The sequence below is a fragment of the Calonectris borealis genome, chromosome 8 (assembly GCF_964195595.1).
Source record: "Calonectris borealis chromosome 8, bCalBor7.hap1.2, whole genome shotgun sequence".
Classification (NCBI taxonomy): Eukaryota; Metazoa; Chordata; class Aves; order Procellariiformes; family Procellariidae; genus Calonectris; species Calonectris borealis.
The window spans coordinates 24,463,892-24,486,178 of record NC_134319.1 but is presented as its reverse complement, the minus strand read 5'-3'; the positions used below and the strand labels follow the sequence as shown (position 1 = coordinate 24,486,178).

The following is a 22,287-nucleotide window of genomic DNA, read 5'->3' as shown; positions in this document are numbered from 1 at the left end:
TCTGGCTTCTTAGGCTCCCAGATCCTCCTTCTGTTACGAAATGCATGCAAGAACATAATGGCAGTTGGTATGATAAGAAAATCTAAATGTTAGAATAATATCCCTGGAATTAGAGCTGGTTGCATGATTTTTTTTTTTAGTTCAGGTGTATTTGAACATTTCCAATTAGTGTATTCCAAAACCTAAAAATAAAATTATTTCTGAGAAAACTCCCATTTGTCTTGGTGTAAATCAGCAGAAGGATACGATCCAATTAAAAGGGAGAACTCAGGATATGGCATGTCTGCATGGCTGAAGTCAATGTCAAGGCTCCAACCGACTGCAGTGGGGTCAGGATTTCTCTACTAAAGGCTGCGCTGCTAAATCAAACTGCCTTGATTGCTTTCACTGGAAGCTCCGCTTGATTAGGCACAACAGAATTTGTCCTGTGGAAAGGGATCAGGAGCGGGAGAGAGCACAACAGAAACCAGCCCTGGAAAAACAATCTGATTGTAAGAGGTGACTTCAGCTTGTATACGTGAGGCCTTATTAAATGGAGATTATTTAAACAGTCACACAGTTGCAATGGCTATACGGGGAAGGAGTTTTTCATTAATTATTCAACAGCAGGGAGATCTATATTTTGCCTCAGACCGACAGTTTTTACCATCTGCTTAAAACCTTACTGTCTCATAACAACTATTATCAACACGGGTTTTTTTTTCCCCTTTTAGAGTAATCATTATGCTGAGCTTCCAGACTGTTTAAGGCATCTGAGGTCCAAGTATGAGCATGCTGTTACAAATAGCTATTGCTATTTGTATGGCTATTGCTACTCATTTTCATATGTTTGATTGGCAGCTGGTTAGTACATTTTTCTCAGTTGTAATTGTGATCCAGCAGTGGCCTTGATCTTGCTGTTATATCTGAGCTAAACTGCATTCCTGTAACTAATCCCAGTAGGCGCATTTTAAAAGGACATAGTGACTCCAATTCATGCCTAGTATAACTCTATAGAAATTAGCACTTTTCACCAGGGATGAATTTATCTCAGTATGTAGAAATGCCCTTAACGCATACAGAGGGATCGTTAGCAGTGGGCCCTGAACAGAACGCAATTACATGGCTCAGCAGCCAGCCGCCTACCTGCCTGGCTTTGAAGGTGTCACTTAAATGAGTTATTCTGGGTGTTCCCCCCCAGGCTTCCCATCCCCCTCCTAGGAAAAAAACCCAAACCAAACCCCTACAAAAACCACACGTGCTGGGTGAGGTTGTTGAGGGGGAATGGAGATTTATGCTAAATTCCATGAGCGGCTGATCCTGAAAACAGGAAGAAAATTCAGACATTTGCTTTCATGGGCACTGAAATTGCAACACAAATATAAACAGACACCTCTTATATGCCAAGAAATATTTTAAAAGTCTAGGTAATTGTAAATTAAACAGAAATTTGGGCCTCTTGTATGGTGACTGTTGTAGCAGAAGACTACCAGCCTCCCCAATCCTGCATTTTTTGAGTGTTCGCTGTTGAGAAACGTGACATCCAAAAGGCCAATATGGCTCTGCAGCCGGCTAATCCTTCATCACTCCGAATACCATCCTGCAGCATGCAGCCAAGACGAGGACAATTCCGTGTTCAGAATATAATCCTGCACAACTGGAGGCTGACATCTGCTAACCTCTCTCCCGAAAGGCTTGTGCTCGCTGGCTGGCGACCCGGAGCTGGCAGAGACAGGACAGCTGACATGTCCCTGTGCGGCTGCGGCTCCAGCCGGCTGCGGGCACACGGGCAGGCGGCTGCAGGCACACGGGCAGGCGGCTTCGGGCCGTGCCACAGAGCTTCGACCCGGGAGTGGCAAAGGAGACGTTTTAAAGAAGGGGCGAAAGGCCATGCCAAACATTTCCAATGTTGTTCCTATCCAGAAACATAGGAAATATGTTTGTTCACTTAGATCTATACAACTCAATGTTTTCCACATTCTAATTTTGGAGAAAATGGTAGTGGACTGGTCATACTATTGAAAATATTTATTTAATTTTTAATTGCAGAGGAAAATGACACTGTAAGCATAGCATTCTACATGTCCATTTATTTTGTGTCCTTTTCTCTCAGATTAGTGAATTTGTAAGTGCGCTCTCTCACCCTTGCACACCCAGCTGGGTTTGAGCTACAGGTTAGGATCTCGTAATCAGAAATTGCCACGCAAGGCAGTGTTTAGCCAGCTTAGCAGCTGCTGAATAGCACCTTATCAGCTGTGCTAAAATACAGCACCCAGGTGGTTGAAACATGCTTCTGTCTTTTCAGATTCATGGCAGACTCTTTGCATAGGCATCACCTGAAACAACAGCTCCCGAGTGATTGCTGTCCTTATTCCTGCTGTCTCCTGCTGCAGGGAATGTCACAGCTGGTAAAGTTAAAGGCATCGATTATCAGCGTAGTACCCATCATTCTGAATAGTACTGGATCAGTACAAGTCCTTGTATAATTGCATTTATAACACAAAAAGTATTTGAAGGAAAAAACCAAAACCCCTTTATTTCCACGTGAAGATGACGTTGACAAACTAGCAGGGCAAACAAATTTGTAAAGACTTGCCAATCACCTTGATTAGTGCAACTAATTACTCTGTGTGCGATCAGTGAAGTCTCCCTCTCTATATATATACGCCTTGCTTTTGTTTACAGTATTTTAATGTTTTATGCAGCCCAAACCACCCCAAGAACAGCCTTCAGGCAAGTTTAACCTAACTTGTATTCACTCAGACACCCAAGAGGACCTCCGTAAGCCCACGCGAATCCTGTTTGAGGAGGTTTGGTTTAGCACAACTGGCTGTTAGGGCTTCCTGAGCAGTTAAGCCCTGGCTGGGCCACCTGACCACCATTAGTCTCCCAGGAGACTAAAGACTGGCCTTCGGGGCTAGCTGGTGGTTTGCCTTGCATCACCTCGGCGTGCCCCTGGGGGCTGCTTGGTGGTCACCCTGCGGCTTGGTTCCTGCTCCGGGTCCTGGATCCCAGCACAGCTCGTCTGCTGCCAGACCTTCGCTTGGCCCCTGCCCGTGTTTCGTCTGCCCTTCGGTACCTCCCTGGGAAAAAGGGAAGTAAAAGTCAACAAATCAAACCCTGTAATTCAGCCTGTGTTCGTTTGTATGTCCTACTTGTAAATCCAACGAAGGAGGCAAAATAACTGCAGCTATTTGAGAAAGGAATTAGTAGGAACAACTCTCCCTTGGAGCGAGGGAAAATATCTGCTTTGTGATTGCAGCGTCAGGTTCTGTTGCAGTTCATGCTGATAGACTGGCTTTGCTGGGGACCAATTTGTGCTGGTCATACTTGTGTCGTTCTGATACTTACTGGCATGTTTTTACTCCTTTTAGAAAAATACTTTGCATCAGTTTATCTAATTTGGATATGAAGCCTTTTGATATCATGTAAGCATTTATTGCCATTAAAATTGTGCCTAGGGTATTTGCCTTTTCAGGCTGTTTTGTCAAGTGCTACTCTACACAGGATAAGGGAAGTGCTTAGGCACACAGGTGTTTTAAATTCAGCTTTGTTTTCTTTGGTTGAACCTTGTTCACAAGTTGCAGTGGTATAAGAAGGTCTGTTTGCAGGAAGCATGGAAGAACAAAAATGGGAGAAAGGTTAAGTGATACTTGGGCAGTGCATTTTTTCTCAGTTTTGTCTACTAAATCAGCTCTTTAGTAGACAGATCCATTGTGCTTCTGTCTTTGGGGGGTCATATCTTCGGTTTACAGTCATCTTACTGGACTGAAGTTCATATTAACTTGGCAAGCTCTTTAAGGCAAGTTGTTTTTATGTTATCCCTGTGCCTTCAACATAACCTGCATCCTATCGGAGAGTATTGCTTCTTATTGTTGTGTGCCAGGAGTCAGTTTTGATTACTTCAGTGAGCTGTTCTCTGGCAATCCCTCACTCTCCTGTAGGTGAGATGATGGCCCACAGAGCACAATACAAGTGTATAGATAAGCCAGAGGTAGCTGTTGGACTTTATGCAGCCAGTAATGGACCTTCACTCCTACTTTAGTCCTAGTATAGTGTTGTAAGAAAAAAGATGGGAGGGTGAAATAGTTTTACAACTTGGGTTTGCCACATGGACCACTATGACCTCTGCTGAGCATAAACCTAAGCTGCAAATGCACCTTGCTACTAAAGCAATTTCTGTCTTCTCCATAAATGTTATCTTAGCAGTTTTATTGTCTTTTAAGGTGTAACATACTTTTAAATGAACCACTCAGAAACTTCTTTGTGTGGCTCTTTGTCTTTATTCCGATATTACGAAGCCAGCTTTCCACTGCTGGAAGCAGAAGGGACAGCTAACGAAGGTCGTACTGCTCATGTGTGGCACTTCCTACTTTCACGGGACGGGTAAATCTCAAATGCCTTAAATTGGCAGATGCCTACCACTAGTTCTATACACTGAGAGTGGCATGTTTCATTTCTGACATTAATCTATATGGTAGATCTGAATCTAAATCTTTTAGTTTCCAAATCATCATTTCACTCGGACAGTTTTATCTCAAGAGCAATATTTGTCAACCAGGACTGGGGAAGTTTTGGTATCAGCATAGTGGGTGGGACTTGATGTCTCGAGGTAGAAGATAATTTCTCTCTGTCATTGGCTTGCCTGTCAATGGTCTGTGGTATGAATTAAGACACTACTAGTCATTATTTTAACGGGGTTTCTAATTTGGATACACAGCTTTATAACCCAGGTTACTGGCAGGCACAGATACCACTGACTTCAACTGAAGTGGAAATCCTAGGCATTAAAATTAAAGGTTTGGGGTGAGATCTGGTTTCTTTCAGAACAAAAGAAATGTTCTTGGCACCCGGGGGAGTGGGATCTCACACTAAGTCTAAAACTGAGCCTGCAGAAATGGAAGTGCACAACACTCAGAGGACAGTTCTGAAAATTCGTGTCCTGCGCTTGTGATGGCTTATTTTTCTGAGCTGAAGACGAGGGTTCATGGCCCCTGTTACCTTCAGGCCCTAACCTAGCGTTGTCCCTGCTGCTGCAAATTCAACCCCAATGGACTGAATAAAGAGCCCCCTAACTCTTCAGCCTCTGCTGAGCCACAGTCGAGCCTTGGCCCAGCCTCGTTAGACAAGCAATACCCAAGTACACTCACTTACGAAAGGTTTAAAAAAAAAAGGTAGCAGAATGTTCTGAAATATTTATATTCTTTATTCTTGAGGAGAGACAAGTATGGGTAACGTTAGAGATGAAGCTGTACTGCCTGCTGAAGTGTTTAGAAATATTTTGCCTGCTGAGTTCTCTAAAAATAAATGTGGATGTTTTGTTGTTAAAAATCATTAATCTTTTTGACTTGTAAGCATAAAAGGAAAGGTTTATTTATCAAACTTAGATTAGTATGTAAATACAGATCTAACATTGTAAGTGGAAAACTGGAGCAGTGTCTCAGAGATTATATGTGACTGCCCTATTTTATAACAGTTAACACAGCATGAGACTAGAGACTGGTAGTAAATTTTGCCTTTAGGATATGAAAAATTCAATTGCCTAATACTATTAATTTTGAAATAAATATTCTATTAGTAATAGGATTATAAACATTACTCCAGATATTCTTTCACTGTTCGAGTAGATATTTCATGCATGGCACTTTTCAGTTTTTCCAAACTTTAAGTAGAGTGGAGATTTTTTATTTTAATGTGAAGGTTTTTTCCCTGGATTTCCGTATATTCAGACCTCATCCAGCACACTGTTTCCTGCAAGTGTCACACTTTCAGCGATTGATCCCTTCTTCCAACAAAAGAAAGATTTTCCGGATTCTCGGTTCTGGCTCCCGAATAAACGAGGAAAACATAAAAACAGCTTTTCCTTGCTTTCGGGCTTACTTGTGCCAATTTCTAGCTTTTCATATCTCAGTTATATGCACTTGAATACCTTGACTTTTCATAAAAATATCACTTTCTTGTCAGTTGGGACCACAAAAACGATATTTGTCAGCATCTTCTTTCCTTCTGTCTTGAGTGAAGACAGGAGTTTTTGCTGTCCTGTAATCCTGTCATCTGATATGGTTTTGCATTAAAAATCATCATCAGACTGTTGAGAACAACCTATGGAAGACAAGAAATGGAGATGAACTGGGGGAAAGGGGTAAGAAACAGGTATATTGCTTAGAGGTGTCAAAAAGGTCAAAGAAAATTGAACAGGACCTACTAAGGCAGGAGGAAGGTTATGATTTTATTTACTGTTCCAAGTTGCTTGGGTTCTTAAGAAACCAGCCTTTCTGATATGTTGGTTAAAATACCTGAAGTAGTACATGACAATTTCCTTTCTTTTTTCTGACCTTAAATGTTTTCCTTATCATAAGTGCCACGGCTGCCCGCTGGCAGGAGGCGAGCGGCTGGCTGGCGGAGCCTTGCTTCCCTTTTTGTTCAGCACAGGTGGCACATCGTCTGCTTACTCCTGTTGTTTGAATGGTTTTTAGAAAGCTGAAACTTGGGCTTCTGTAAAGCAAATATCCTATTTTAGGAATTCAGCATAGGATTCTGGACCCAGTAATGGGACTCGTTTCTGCTGACTTCAATGAAAAAGAGGTTTCTGGCAGGGGAGGTAAGCCAATGCCTTCAACTCTTAAGATGATTATTTGGTTGGTAGTTGTTAGAGCTAGGCAGTCCGTTTGACTGCTTTATGTCTTATTTTGACATTGACTGGTCTAGATGGATCTTCCCTTACAGCATCATCACTGAATAGGCTTCTCAAACATTCAAATGCATTTTATATATTCAGGCAATCTTATACTAAAACCAGTATCCTTTTGGTATGTTAGCATTTAGAATTCCTCTCAGTTTATAACTACCTCTACACTCACATATCATGTTGCCTGCCTGCATCTTTCAGGTCTCTGTTGAAAAGTAAATTCAATACGAAGTCCTGTTCCACTCAGTTCCATACATCCTCCCAGATTATTATTTTACTTTTTATCATTGTTTCTTTTGTTTTCAGTGCTTCATTTAGATTTCAGGTCACTTGTCTATGACTTCTTCCGTGCAAACTTGAAATAGATTTTTAAAGTAAAATATAACGCTTTGCTGAAATTCAGATAGGATTGTTATTTTAGAATGTTTATTTTTAAAAGTCTATCTGATTTGTAGTATAAGACTTTTCACAATAACACTAACAAATAATTAATAAGCAATCAATTAAAAGTAGCACTGCTTTTTCACTTTCTGCCACAAAGTTTCCGAAGTAATTCTGAAACTGGAGCCTATAGCTATAGGATACAGCCAGATGCATCTGGGAGATCTTGATCCACGTTGATACTCGTTTTCAGCGGCAGACAGAAATTACTGAAGAATTCTGGTCAGCAATCTTACCCTCATTTACTTTTACTGCAAGATAAGCAGGCTACTTAAGAAATGCTGGACTCTGGCCACCTCCCTATTATTCCCATCCAGCTGAAAAGAGAGGGGCTCGAGGGAGGCTTCTGGCCAGGAGCCATGGTAGCCCAATGCATTTCCAAAGGGGAGGAAGATACAAATGGCTGAGACACAAGACTGCATGTTCCCGCTCACTTGCAGACCATGTGTAACTGAATTTTCTTACTGGTATAATTAAGTGGGTCTAATTGAGACACGCTGAGCATGAGCTCAGGGCTGGCTCAGCCAAGACGTGGGCCTTTAGTACCCAGGAATGATGGCAGTTCTTCACTTGGGGGGGCTTGCACCACTTTCTCCCTGTAGCATTCAAAAATGCACTCAAGCGCAATCGCCAGGATGCAGGAAAACTTTAAGCGCCAGAACTGACGAACCTGTCGGTGAATAAGGGAGTAAGTAGGAAAAGGAAGTGAGGAGCGATGCTCTTTGGGAAGAGATCTACCATTTGTTATCCTTGTTTGGCACCTCGCACAACGGGGGTCTGTGCCTAGGGCTCCTGGGCACTATTGTATCTGCAGGAGTAGTGGAAAAAGAGGGAATGTGTGTACATTTGTGGGTTTATTCTTCTTTAAATTTTATTTATTTATTTTCCCCAACCTGAGCAATGTAAGTTATTTAAACACAGCAAGTGTGGTGACAGTGGGAAATAATTATTTCAGAAAGCTTGCAAATGTGCCCTTATAAAACAAATTGAGTTTCCTTTTTGAAATAAAGCAACAAGAAAAGAGTTGGAAAGTTGCCACCTTCATAGGATGCAGCACAGGGTAAGAGTAAAGAAAACAAATTCATGATGATGTCTTCAGTAAGGAGACAGTTGTCTTCTGGCAGGAGAGAAAAACCATGGAAAAGCTATTTTTGGGTGCCTTTTGGTGAACAATTCTCCTTTAGACTTGCTGTTCTTTTAATAGAGATTTCTTTTTTTGTATATATGTTTCTGCTTTGCAGTATTTTGAAAGTGGGAATGTATGTCTGAAATTTTACTGATTTCTTTATAAAAAACCTGAGGATAGAACTGCTTCAGCGAATGGCTTAATGATGTGTTAAGAAAAAAGTATGTGACATACATTGTATCTTTTGAGCAATCTAAACTGCGATCAGCTGCCAGGTTCATGAATATCAGTCTGTGCTAGTAAAACTGGAGGAGATGGATTGAGGTGACTTTTAAACCGGCCCCTCTTTCAATCCAGAGGATCCTCCAACCCAACAGATCTGTAAGCTGGTTTTGGAGTATGAGGAGAACAACAGGATGGAAATAGCTCAAACTTCCAGTATGTCTTCAGCAGCTGGTTCATTTAAAGTATTTGATATTTGAGCTATAAGGTTTTCTGGTTTTTGTATCTATTAACAGCAAAAAAGAAGTCAATGTAAAAGTAGCTCTTGAACACAAACAAATTTAGGATTAAGGGAAAAATGGAACCGCTTCCAATAAATGACTGTGGGCAATGCAGGAAGCTGAAGAAGGTTGTGAAGAGTACTGCAAGAGAGGAGGGAAGTGAATGTGCAGATATCCCTGAACCTCAGTAGCAGTCAGCCTTCTGCTCTAGCAAGGCTGTGCTGACTGTGAATTTCGGCTGTGAATCCATTTGCCCCTTCCCTTCTCTCAACCATGTAACTCTTTGTAGAGAGCTTATTTTCTGGAATTTATGTGGATATATGGATTCTTCTCCATTTGGAGGAATGTCACTCAGTTGATTACACGAGATACAGTAGAGGAACAAACCCATGTATTTTGAATGAAATTTAGTTCTTATATTGCAGTATAACAGCCTATGACTTACAAACAATTTAAAACTGCAGTGTAGCTTTTTCAGCTATTTAGAATTCCAACCACCACCTTTAAAGCATGCATATTATTTGGATGTAATGTTTGGATTAAGGAGTGTTGGACTGCTCCTATTAAACCATGTAAAAAGATTAGATCCATTTGAGCAACTAGCCTGAAGTGCTTTTTTTGCTGTTTATGAATCAGAACAGTGCTCGGTTTTCTGTATCTCTGTAAAGGCATCCCAACAGTTTATGTTGCTCTCAGGGTGCTGTACCACTGATCCTGGCTGGGGGCAGCTGAAGTGGGGATGTGGATAATGTAGTGCAGATGTTTTTCTGTTTCTTTTATCTTTTTTTTTCCTGCCTTCTGCATTTGCTTCAGTGTTACGGTTGTTATCAGTCTGAGAGTGGATAGCTTGTGGGCACGACCAAATTCTTACTCACTTACCACTTCACGTTTAACCTGTCACAGATAAAAAATGTTACTACGAGACAGCGTTTATTGTGTTCTTGATCAAACTGCTCTGATGTTCATTTTGATGGATGATGATATCCAAATGATCACAGTGCCGGCTGTTAATTTCAGTCCCTTTTGATTTAAATTAGGAATTAAATTCTCTCTAATTCTGCCTGGTTGTAGGCAGTCTGATACTTTGATAGCATGTTTATGTTGCAAACTTCCCTCTCCTCCAGCAGCTTAGGCATAAAGCAGTTGAAGGGTTGCCCTGAGCAGGCAGAGGCACCTGTTACCCGTGAGGGAGTGTTTGGGCTGAGGTGGTTAAATAGAGAATTTACATCTCTCCTGATAAACAGGAGCTGCGTGGGCTGCGGCTGCCTGGCGGTGGGAGCAGGAGGGACCTGCTGGGAGCAGGGAAAGAAGCATTGCTGAGGCAACCCAACCTGAAGTCATGCTCTCCCATGTAAGAGTTATTTTGAAGAGTTTCAGCTCAGCTGCAGCACCACCAATGCTTTGAATCTTTTTACTCGTGCAAAATCACTTGCTGCTAATTCGAGTTTATAATTGGTTAAAATGTGTTCCTGCTCTGACAGACCGGACCTGTACCGAGCACCTTCGTGAGCTCCCTCTGTGCTTGGTCAAAGCTGGGAGCCTCTTTAATTTGCGAGCCCAGCTCACCCAAGCAGAGGACTGAAAAGCAAGCTGGTGGCTTGCAACTTTGTGCATCTTGAGGAGTGGAACCAAATGCTGTTCCCAGATGTCCTTGAGCAACACTTGTGCCTGTAATTACGTAGTAAGTCACACCTATCTCATCCCATCGTCTGCTGGGTGACAGCACCGGTGTTATGGATGGTGGAGCTGGATCCTTCTTATTTTCCGAAGGCCACATTTTTCTTTTTTCTTTTGGCTGATTGCAATGCGAAGTGGTGAGCTGTCCTGCGGCATGTTCTGCAGCCCTGCATGCATGATCCAAAGTTAATACCACTGTCTGCTCAGGAAAATGCCTGGAATAGCAGACATATCACCTGTTTTTAAAAAAAAAAAAGAGAAGCAGCATTTTAAGCTTACTGAAACATGCAAAACACTTGCTAGGCTTCAGTTTCTGAAATTTGTGGGATTATTCTGAGCTCAGAAAGCAGTGTCAGGCTTCTAACAGAGGAGATGTGAAAACCAGGGATAGTTGTGAATAGTCATGTTAGTTTTTTGCTATTAGAAGGCTTTCTCACCCCCACTGTGGTTTTTTTCCCCCATAAACTACCCATTAATAGTACTTTTAAAGTGTTTTCGTTTTTTTTTTTTTTAATTAAAAACAAACACTTCAATAGAGGAGAAAAACAGCTTTTTGTATCCTTTTAAGTGACTTTTTTTTTTCTTTTTTGAGAAGGTATGTTTTCAGCACTGCTTCAGAAATCCAAAGGAAGCAATAGCTTTTGAGATGCAGATGCGGAGGACATTGTGAACTCTGGTGTTTGTATTGTCTATTTCTGGAGTCTGTCACCGTTAGTAACTTAAAATCACTTGAGTATCTTTTATTTGAAGTTGTGAGTGCTTGTTGGAAGCTATTTTTTTTCCCAAACTTAATTAAAGTGCAAATAAAAATTGAAGTCAGTTAGTGCAAAATGTTTTAGGGGAGAATGGAGGGAAAACAATGCCATGCCATGATGTATTCTCTATCATTTCTAGAAAGAGCTGAGAGAGGCATCTTTCAACATGCCTGACAGCTTGCTGCTTTCACCTCTTCTGAGCATTTAGCTGTTTTCTTAGCGAACGGACAACAGCCTGGAAGTAAACCAGAACATAACATTATGCCATTTTACACACCCGCCTGTTACAGCTGCGTCTTGTACACCGCAGGTGCTCTGCTTACGCCACCTCGGGGGCGCGGCGGGAGCACACGAGAAGAGCACCGTCACGGACCGGCCGTCCCGCGCGGGGACAGGTACGCGGCGCGGTCGCCCTGACGGCGGACGCCGAGCGCGGCCGTGGCGGGCGGGCTGCGGGGGGCGGGCTGCGGGGGCGGGCGGGTCCCGCCTCCCGGGGCGGGCGCGGACACGGGGGCGGTGCGGGGCGGGGCGGCCGCGGCGGCGGCGGCGGGAGGGCGCAGCGGGGGCCGCCGCGGCCGCAGCATCGCGGCGCGGAGGCAGGGATGGAGCCCTGGAAGCAGTGCGGGCAGTGGCTGATCAGCTGCAAGGTGCTGCCGCCCAACCACCGGGTGACCTGGGACACGGCCCAGGTCTTCGACCTGGCGCAGACGCTGCGCGACGGCGTCCTGCTCTGCCAGCTCCTCAACAACCTGCGCAGCCACTCTATCAACCTCAAGGAGATCAACCTGCGCCCGCAGATGTCCCAGGTGCGACCGCGGAGCCGCTGCGCCCCCCACGCGCGTCTGTCCGCGCCCCCCGCGCCGCGCGTGGGGTCTCCGTCTGCTTTGTTTGCGGCTTCTGGCGGCGCGGAGCGGGCGCGGAGGGGGAGCCGCGGGACGCGGGACGTTGGATGCGCCCGCGGCTGCTGCCTGTCTCCAGCCCGGAGCCTCCGCGCCCGGCGCAGGTCCCCGCCGCCGCCGCGGAGGGCGGGCCCGCTCCCGCAGGGCGGTGAGCGTGAGCTCGAGCCGCGGCGGGTCTGAGCCGGAGCGGCCCCGCAGCGGGGCAGCCCCCGCCGGGCCCCTTCCCTCGCGGTGCGGCCGCCGGCTCGGCGGGAGAGGGCGCGACCGACGCTCCGGGCTGGCGGCTCCCAAAACCTCCCTGAGTGCTCGTTGCCTGCAGCGGGAGGCGGTTTGGGCGGGAGCCTGCCCCAGCCCCCCGCCGGGAGCCACACGGGCCCGGCACATCGGGGCGGCTGTGCTGAGGAGAAGTTCCCTGCAGTAGTGCCGGAGCCAGCAATTTAAGATCTCTGTGTGCGTTAATATTTAATATGAGCCGTCTACAACACAAATTGACCTCTTGCGTCTAGTTTTTCTGGATTTACCTAGGTACGTGAGGGGGAGGGAGAGCGAGGGGACCGGGAGGTTGGGACGCGAGGACGGAGGGAAGGAGCGGGGCCGGTGCTGTTGGAGCTGGGCGGCGAGGCTGAGGGAGCGGCGCCTGCCGTGGCCGGCGGGGGCGGGGGGCTGGGGGGCACAGGGAGGCCCGCAGGGCAGCGGGCGAGAGGAGCGGTGGTAACGCCTGTCAGCCGGCCTCCGCATCGACTCCTGCGACCTGTGAAGCTGAATGTTAGAGGGGGATTGGTAATGAGAAATCGTGTTCTTGATAGCTGGCTGCCTGTGTTTTAGTGTCGTTTTTTCTTCAGACCCTTCTAAATTTAGCTTTTTAAATTGATATTTTGGTTAAATAATAATAAACTGTAATTCCAAATTCATCCCCTTTTAAATGCATTTTTCAGTTGGGACTGATGTTTTGTTACTGTGCCTCATAAAGCTGGTCTCAGATATCGAGATAAGATTACATTAATTATTCAATGAGAAGAGGTTCTGTATGTACATGACTTCCTGTCACAGCTTCCCGTACACCTATGCCTCCGCAGGGACGGTGGCAGCCAAGCAGATGTTGTCTGAAAGGAAACTAAACTTCTGAGCCTTTCATGTGTCTTAAAACATTGAGAAATTGGTACATTGTAACATTTCAGTGTTATGATTCTGTTTTAGATTTATAGGAATAAAAATTGCCACTGGTGTTTAGGACACTGGCCAAGCGCAGTGGTAGTGAATTATACTTCGGGAGGAACGTTCTTTGTCCATGTTTACTCACAAAGCCAGTTATTTTCTTTCTTTTCAATTCCTTTTTTTAGCAGCTATGTTTTACTACCAAGGGAACATTTTCTGGAAGCCTACAGTGCAAAAAGGGAGAAAAGTATCAGGTATATTTCAGCTAGTCAGAATATAAACTCCCAGACCCTTGTACTAGATGTGAATGGTATAAAGGCTATCCCTGCGTACTTGAGAGCTCAAGCACCTGCTTGAATTGCGTATGCAGAGGCAATGCTTTATCTGAGTGATGGAGAAACGCAGAGGGTGGGCTCCTCTGAATGGAAGAAATCCAGATAAGTGCTCTCCCTGCACCGTTCAAACTCTGTGAGAGTTTCAGGACTTGCTAAACTGTACTGGACCCCTGGTTTATATTGTCATTATAGTTAGACTGATTGCTTCCAAACTGACCCTTTTTCAGTTTAGCTTGCAGAACTATAAATACTTTGCATATGAACTGTTGGAAATGGTTTCTTGCCCTGCTTGTAATGGATAAAAAATATGGAAACAGATTCTCATTTTTTTAATGAACTGGAAAGATGTCCTCATGATATTACACAGTATTTTCTGGATAGCTAACTCATTGAATCAACCTCAGTTAGAGATTAATGTTGCTTGTCTGGACCAATATTACTTAATTTTATTTTTGATGCATTAAAACCGTGGTGGTCTCCTTCTGTCTACTAAGAATAAGTATCAAAATGCTCTGCTGTCTTTCTTAGAGTGGGTTTGGAAATCAGGATTAGTATTTATTTCTCTAAGTGTGTTTGAACTATGGATTATAATTGTAGATCTTGGATTATTTATAATGCATATTTTGAACTTCAGCTTTATATATGTATAATGTAGCTACTGGAATTGTTTCACAGCTATGACAGTTGCCTCCTTGTCTGTGTGTCGGCTGCACACCTGAGGAACCTGCACTCCGTGGTGCTGCAGACCACTCTCTCCAGTGGTGCATTTCTGCCCTACACTGATTTCACCCGTGAAAAAGGGGGGACTGTTGCTGGATCAAAACCTATAATGGATAACTCGCAGCACTAAATTTACTGGGAATGTTACCTTTTGTTTCTGTGAGATCAAGATTTGGCCATCTTGGTGAGGTTCTCTGGGGTTTAATGAAAAACCTCACTTGGAGGAGATACTTTCTGCTGGAAAGGATCACTCAGTGAAAATTTCAGAAATTGTTTCTAAAAATGTAGTAGGTTGAAATTCTGCAAGTTGCTTGTAGTTTGTTGCTAAGACTGTAAAGAGCACTTAGCAATAACTTGTGCTGAAGTCTCAGAAGCTTGAAGGTCATTAATTTGGTGAGATCTGCTTGGAGTCTGCAGAGTTGAGCCCTAAATTGTGAGTTTTGTCAGAATAATACTTGTCAGTAAACTAATACGTTCGCTGCATCATAGGATCTCAGGGTCTTGTAGAAACACTAGCTAACTCTCCTGTTCCTTGTGGGGTAGTGATTTATAGACATTGGGGGCATGGGGTGCCGGAGCAGAGGATGGAAATCGTCTTGGCCACTGACTGCGCAGTCTGCTGAACGTGCTGCTGTGTCTGTACCGCTTAGCTGAACCGTTTGAACCTCATGTGGCCCTTATCTTTGATCTTCTAGAATCAAGCTGCAGCTCCCATACTCCCTGATCTGATGGTGTTTTCTGCCGCAAAATCTTAGAATGGCTCAGGGGATTCTTACTGCACAGTTTTTGAGCAATAAAAACAGGGAATGAGAAGGGTGGATGAAGGCTTCACGAATGGGCCTCGTGAAAGGCAGACTGTGTGATTTCAACCTTGTCTCTTACTGTTGTTGACATTTGTCAAGCCTTTCTCTGCGAACCAAGTTTTCATGTCTTGGGGGCTAGTTGTAAATGCAGCAGCGCCAAAGAACAGGAAAGTGAGAGATGGTGCCTCAGGCAGACCTGGGAGTAGATGTTAGGCCTCTGCCATAAGAGAGTCAAGTCTGTTCCATTTCGTTACATACTTATTTTTTCAGAATGAATGTGGCAGATCAGACGTCAGTGACGCTCATCAGCTTTGCTCAGTAGACCTTGGTAGCCCCTTAAAAGCTGCATCAAAAGTGTAGAGGGAATGTGACTGATGCTGCTGCTTCAGATGCCGCTTTTTGTTGGAGCCTCGTTCAGTCAAACAGGAGCACTGTTGCTTGGCTGTGTAGGCACCCGACTGCTGCCGGCTCTCGGGGCAGGAATAGAAACTGAGACTGGCGATGCTCAGCATTGCAACACAAACACGTGCTTGACCAAATGGCAGTGGGTATGTTCTCTTTTATGGGCTGGCTAGCACGGGGAACTGCATGCCTTTGTCCCACCACCAGCCATGCACCTTGTGTCACAGCTGTTCTCGTGGGTGGGCTGTTTTATGCATTTGAAATCTGTGGATTCAGCCCCCCTACCTTTTTGGAGATAACAATGTCTGTGTAAGAGAAATGTGTCAGTGGTTTTAGATTGCAAAACAATGGGTTTAGAAGCTATTTGAATGCTGGTTGTTTTCGTCTGCATTTCTGTATGTTTATGAAAAGATTTATATTTGGTTAGTGGAAGTTGTCCTTTGAAGAACAGAAGCTGATTCAGTTATGCTTTCCAGAAAGTAAGCCCCAGATGTGAAAGTATAAACCTCGCGTATATAAAGGACCAGCAGTGTTGTCACTTTGCCAGTGAATCTTCCACCTCCAGGCTGCCAGCTGAACGCTGCCTAGCTCCTGTCTGAGAAGCTGGCATGTCTCAGTGCTAGGTCCCCTGTGAAAAACTCCACATGGGCTTTGTATGAGATTGGAAACTGTCGGGTTCAGGGACGTTCGTGTCCACGTTTTTATCACTATGACTGAACAGAACAGGAGAGTGTTGGCTCTATTAAGAGCTCTTGTGTCAAGGCCCAAAAACACTTTGATGTTTGAACTCCCACGAGCTAGCAACATTAGTTGTTATTTTCAATCAGTGCATGTGCCATCAGGAAAGGAAATTTGGAAGATGGGTCAAATGTCTTTTGGCCTTTAACTGTAGGGGAGTCTGCCTTGTGAAAGTGGTCTTATTGCAGGCACCATGTGAAGAAGACTAAACCTTGCAGCTACTGGGAACGGAGCTGGAAGAGGGAATGTGCTAACGAATTGCAGAGATGTGACTGGCGTGCTGGTGTGTTGCAGGGTTTCCCCTGAAGTGTAGCATCGGTGCCTGGTGACAGTGAGATGGAGGATGGAGCACTGCAGCTCAGCATCTGTGTCTTCCATGGGAGCTGTAGCAATTCACTTCCCTCAGATGCTGCCTCTTGGCTAACATAGACTGGTGAAAATAATAAAAACAGAAGTGATCCATAACAGAGAGTACTAATCCTAATGTTTAATCATAATCATACAAGAACTTAAATAATTTATCACCAGAAATATAAAACCTAAGCCAATGGATTACGATGGATTTGCAGAAGATGTCATCTGTTTAATGCTTATCTTTTATCTTTAATACTTTGCAAACTAGTTTCCAAATGGTTTTTGCAAGGCATTTAGTTAACTTGTGAGAGATTGCTAAACAGGAAAACTGCACTTAATGCAATACTGGCATGGGAGTTTACTAAAGGGGATGTTGACATAGATTAAATATTAAAAATAACTATTTCCTATTATTCTAATAAAAATAAACAAAATATCCCTCACTTTGTATTAAAAGTTCAAATGTTTTCTAATTTTAGGGAGTTACTTTTTTGGTGTGACCATGTAGTCCAAAGGAAGTTCATTATCTTTGTCATCCGTGTTATATTTTGGTGTGGCAACTGAGCTTTTGAGCAGGAGTTTATTTTTCTTGGTTACAGTGGTTATCAGGTAGCCTCAGGATGTGGGTGTGCCGAGAGACATACCTCTCCGTTTCCTCTGATCCTGCCCTTGGCTTGGAGCTTCCCCATCCCCCACAAATGATAACCATGATCTCCTGCCCCTAACTCAGTGAGCGTGTATCCCACCTCTGCAAGCTTCCCGCAGGTGGGTGCACTCTGGTGTGCTTTCCCCCATGCATGCTTCCCCGCAGCCACGCCACTTGATTTTTTTCCTTCCAAATTTTAGCCTAGGAGAGCACGCCAAACTTCGTGTGCCGTGTGGCTCTGCAAAGGAGGAAATGGGAATTGTCTCTTGACTCTGCATGTTACCTAAAAGTGAGAGAGTGGGATGTGAGTGGATGTGCTGACCTCTGTGCATGAGGATGTGATTTACGTCTGGGATCTTAGGAGGGACCAGATGAGCTAAATGAGAAAATAAAGGGGATTTGGAGTGGGGCTTGGGCCCTTCCCAGGAGTCATGGGATATCAGTAATTTATTTTCCTTGGGCAGAGAGATCTTTGAGAGAACTGGTCTGCAAAATAACTCTTGTTCTGTGTTTGCTTGTTACGTTAGGTGCTAGGTTATTGAGTTAAGGAAGCACACAAAGATACATTTAGATTAATACAGTTTTTCTGAAAAGTTTTTCTGCAAAACTTTTTGGGCTTGAACAACAGTTTGGGAACTGGTTTAATTTTTATAAGTGTGTAGAAAGAAGAGATGTGTTCAAAAACACCCCTATCTTTTTGAATTATTTAGAATGGACTGTGTATATTCAATGTAATTGTTTTAAAAATAGTTTTTGAACTTTTCAGTTTTTTTCAATCTCTTTGCTTACTTGCTGGTACTTTGATCCACTAAACGTCTTTACCATATTTAGCTTTATTTCAATGATTCATCTAAATGAAAGCTGCAATGGCCATAAGATACATCCATACGATGTATTATCCATGAAAGATAAATTTATCCATATGTATGTCAGGTATACAAATGCATATCTTACACATGTTGGACTTAGTAATATTTTGAACCAATATTTGTTCAAAGCAGAACCTTAATATGACCTCTATGCTTTGTGCTAGGAAAAGCAACTGACAAAAAAGCAGTGACCCGGTTTTTCTAGGTAATTCTTCCTACCTTGAGAAGATGGAGAAGATAATATTTGAAAACTGATGTAATGATTTTTTTTTTCTTTTGATTCACATTGATTCTTTTTGTTTGGGGGGGAAGGGAAAACTGCAATTGTACTGTATTGTAAAGCTTATTTTACATGCTGTATTTATCATACAGTTGTTAAATGCAGCATATGCATCTTGCCAAGAATTGTCTCAAATGTCCCTTCCTGCACAAAATTTTAGTGTGCTTGAAGCTGTCTAATGCATTAACAGGAAAAATATTCATACTGTATACATATAGTGTATACCAGCAGTGGATAATTTAAATTAATGTCTGTGTACGGCATGCTGCTGTGTCATGTGGGAGAAGCCAAGTTATTTTCTGAGCCTTGTCTGACAAAGGTGGGAGACCTGTGATAGTGGCAAGTTGAAGGACTGCTTATGAAAAGAAACTAATAAATCAAAAGGGCTCAAAGGGACAGAGAAGGATGTATAAGAAGAATACGTAAGAAGTAGGAGGAAACCATCAGAAGAAACAATTATGAACTAGAGAGAATGGTCAGGAGAAGTTGGGAAGCTGGATTGAAGGGGCTGTCAGCAAGCAAGACACTTAGGGATTTTGAGAGAGGGCAGGAAAAAGCAGTTAAGATTTATCCCAAGATAAACACAGAAAACCAGTCTTGGATATGCTGTGTTACTCTTCAGTGATGATGGCATTATCATTTCATGGTGGTATGCCGGTCTCAGTTATAACGTACTGCCTTAGAACTGTGAGCTCCAGGAGGTTATTTACCAGGCTGCAGCGCTGCACATCAGGATGGGTTAGCACAGTGTGTTGGTACAATTTGTGCACTGGTGAGATAGGGGATCTTGGATTTCTTGCCTGCATCCTTTCCTCCCCTCTCCTTTGAAGGTCAAAAGAGTTGATTAAATTGTAGGTGTAAAAATTAAATCATGGGTGTAAAGAAGGAAATACAGAGGGTAAGGAGGGAAAGGGCTGCAAGGTAAGGCAGCTGCTGGTGGGAAAGGAGTGAGGGGGAGGACCCTGAAAGGAGCGTGGTGGTGGGTCCGTTGTGGCCATGCCTGTGGGGACCTGGCAGCTTCTGGCCCTGGCATAGCTGAGCCTGGGCTTGACTGGTGTGGGTGTTTGGGAGGAGGGTTAACTGAGGGCAGCGGCTAGCAGGCTGGCGAGAGGCATGGGCGGGGTGGACTTTCAACACGGTTTGATATTGGCAAAATAGAGGCAGGCAGGGAAAGAGACGGTTTTCTGCTGAAGTGATGTTGGCTCCCTGACCAGCAGCTGACCCAGACAGGAATAGGACAAGTGCCTGTGGCTGCGAAGGAAACCTGCTGGAGCCTGCTCCCCTCTGCACGCCTGCCGTGTGCCGGGGAGAGGGGAGCTCGCGTCCAGACCGGAGCGTGTTGCTGCCTGTCGCAGGCAGGGAAGTCCTGGCTCATGCCCTGCGTTGCATGGGTATCTCTGAGTACAGAGGAAGATGTCTTGTTTTATTAGGTCGCTGACAGTTTTATCTTCTTTAAGTTTTACTTGATACAGAGGTGTCAGTTTTTGAACTTGTTCCCCCAACTAAAATTGTATCTGTAGTTCTTTAAAAACCAAACCAAACAAAAAACCCCCATCAAAAACCTTTGATTTTTATTCTCTTTTTTATTGCTCCAAAACAACGTTGCAGTACTTCCATATTATTCCATAACGCTCCATACCAATGTTTCATACTACCTTGTACCGTGTTACTTCAGTATTTCAAAAATTCTGTTTCACAGAGAAGTGCGAATTGATGTGTACTTTGTCAAATCGGCTATTATTTTTTTTCCTGCACTTTCCAGTTTACTCAGCAATATCTGGAGCTACCTTTTCTTTCCTCTTATTTTCCTTTGACAAGCCAAGTTTAAGACTTCAGGCATTGTGAAATACCAGCTGTTTGCGAAGACTTGTCATATGTAAAATGCAATCCGAACTGACATCTTTATACTAAGGTTTTAAATTTTTATATTTAGGAGAAAGATGTTCCCTCAAAGCTCAGTGAATGCTATGGGCTCCAGTTCAACACATTGTCAAGTGAGAACATACATTTTAGAAAAACATCAGTCAATGACCCTTTCTTTCATCCTGTATTAAATGACAATAGTGAATGTCTTGGTAACATGAAACACTGAAGGACTATTAATAGGTTATTTGATTCTTTGTATATTCAGAATATGAAACCTTAGTCACAAATTGTGTAATATAGTGGTATCGTGGCAATTTGTATAAAAGCCACTCATGTACTATTTAAAAAACTCTTGCAGACCTACAGGTATGAACTAATGTAATTGGGAAAGTTAAGTTCAGCTGTCTTGTATTACAATCCAAAATATTTTGGGCCTGTAAATTGCCTTTACTTTCAATCAGAATTTTATTTTATAATTGGTTAGTAGGGATTCAGTTAATCTGTCATTACCTATTTTTCTCTAGTTTTATCCCTCTAAAAATCACTTGAAAGTTATTTTAAATGATATAGAGAATATGGTATGATTGCCTTGCAGGAGCAAACAAAATGTATATTTGATGTTGCTATAATCAAATGTTTTTCAAAGCATATTTTTAACTGGTAAAGCTTAGCAGGACAAGATGATTTGTATTTCCAAAATCCTTAGATATGCCCTTTAATCCTTGGTACCATCAAATTTACCTATTTGTTTCTGAGTTATATAAGGGTATGTACTGTATAATCTATACTGAGGATATTTTGTACCATTGCTTGTTCTACATTCACATGCTTCAACATGGGAAGAAGCCTTATAGTCAACTAAAGCGGAATGATTAGAGTTTGACCCTTGAAAATTTTGGCTGTCAAAGCAGCCTCACTTCACTGTTGTGTAGGAAATCTGATGTTAAAACCATTTAATGTGTTATTTTGTCTGCCCACACTCTAAAGTAATACTGTAATAATGACAGCATCCTCATAGCCTCTGTAATTCCTTGTGTTTTGCTTGCATGTTGGCGGTCAAGATTTAAATTATACTTACATGCTGCAGTGATTGACTTCAAACTCCCACCCGCTACTACTCCATGTAGCAGTGATGCCTTACATCAGCTGATATAAGGCCATGATGGCCATGTTATTTTTCCTTCTGAATTCCTCAGGATCTGTGAGCAAATATGTCTGATTCCAGTGCAGAGATGGTTAAAGGTAGATGGAGGACCACAACTTCACAGCACTAATGTACCTCTCAGATTTTAGGTGTCTCTGGATGGAGGTATGGTGATGATATAGTCCTACCATGTGAACTGTAACTCAGGATAAACACTCATTAATCCTACTTTGTAGGATTTAGATCCAGCTTTGAATTTCTTTTTCCTGGAGAATAAGCAGAAAGTAAGAAACACCAGAGAGAATGTTCAAACTATTGCTATTGCCTGTGGCTCCTTTTACTCTTGAAATAGAAAGACTGAGACTCTCTGAAGTGCCCTTGCAGGCTGCTGCCTTTGGGCTCATGGTCAGTTGATGTCTGGTTGGTTAAAAAGGGATTTCTGCCAAGCTTTAAAAACCTAACTTGTATTTAGGCAGGTATTTTGAAAACCTCTTCATGCTACTTTTCGGCTCAAGTTCTGCATTTCAGAGCAATACCAGTTTTGCTAAATTGCACCAATATGTGTGAGGAAACATTTAAGTTTCATGTTCTTAGTGGTTTACCCTCCATGTGTGTGCACAAAGTGATGCAGGATTTCAGGTTGTATCACATACTTCTCTGAATTGGCAATTGCTTATTTTTAAATATTGTTGAAAATTCCTGCTGATTTCCCACCTTCCTTTTATTTTTTGTGGATCTCACTTAGGTTTTGGGATGGTTGGTATGAAGTAATAGTTTTTGGGCTTTACCCCGATGGCTCGTTTGGGGAGTGTGTGTGTCCTCTTAGGGCTGTTTGGTTCTAGCGAATTCCTAGGGCATTTTTAAAAGTGGAGAATATGTTAAAACCTGAAGTGGTCTTTAACAGGTA

The 22,287-nt window shown here is 43.2% G+C and overlaps 1 protein-coding gene across 3 annotated transcripts in view; it reads left to right on the top strand.

Moving 5' to 3' along the window:
* The first annotated feature begins 6,390 nt into the window (after positions 1-6,390).
* VAV3 (vav guanine nucleotide exchange factor 3) overlaps positions 6,391-22,287 on the top strand; it is a 179,273-nt gene continuing 163,376 nt past the window's right edge. For 2 of the 3 annotated variants that reach the window (XM_075156465.1, XM_075156464.1), the window contains exon 1: positions 11,700-11,975. In XM_075156465.1, the coding sequence (XP_075012566.1) occupies positions 11,772-11,975 (204 nt within the window). In that variant the 5' untranslated portion in view covers positions 11,700-11,771. Of the gene's footprint in view, positions 6,581-11,699; positions 11,976-22,287 lie in introns of those variants that run through there. The other variant, XM_075156466.1, reaches the window with a different exon arrangement.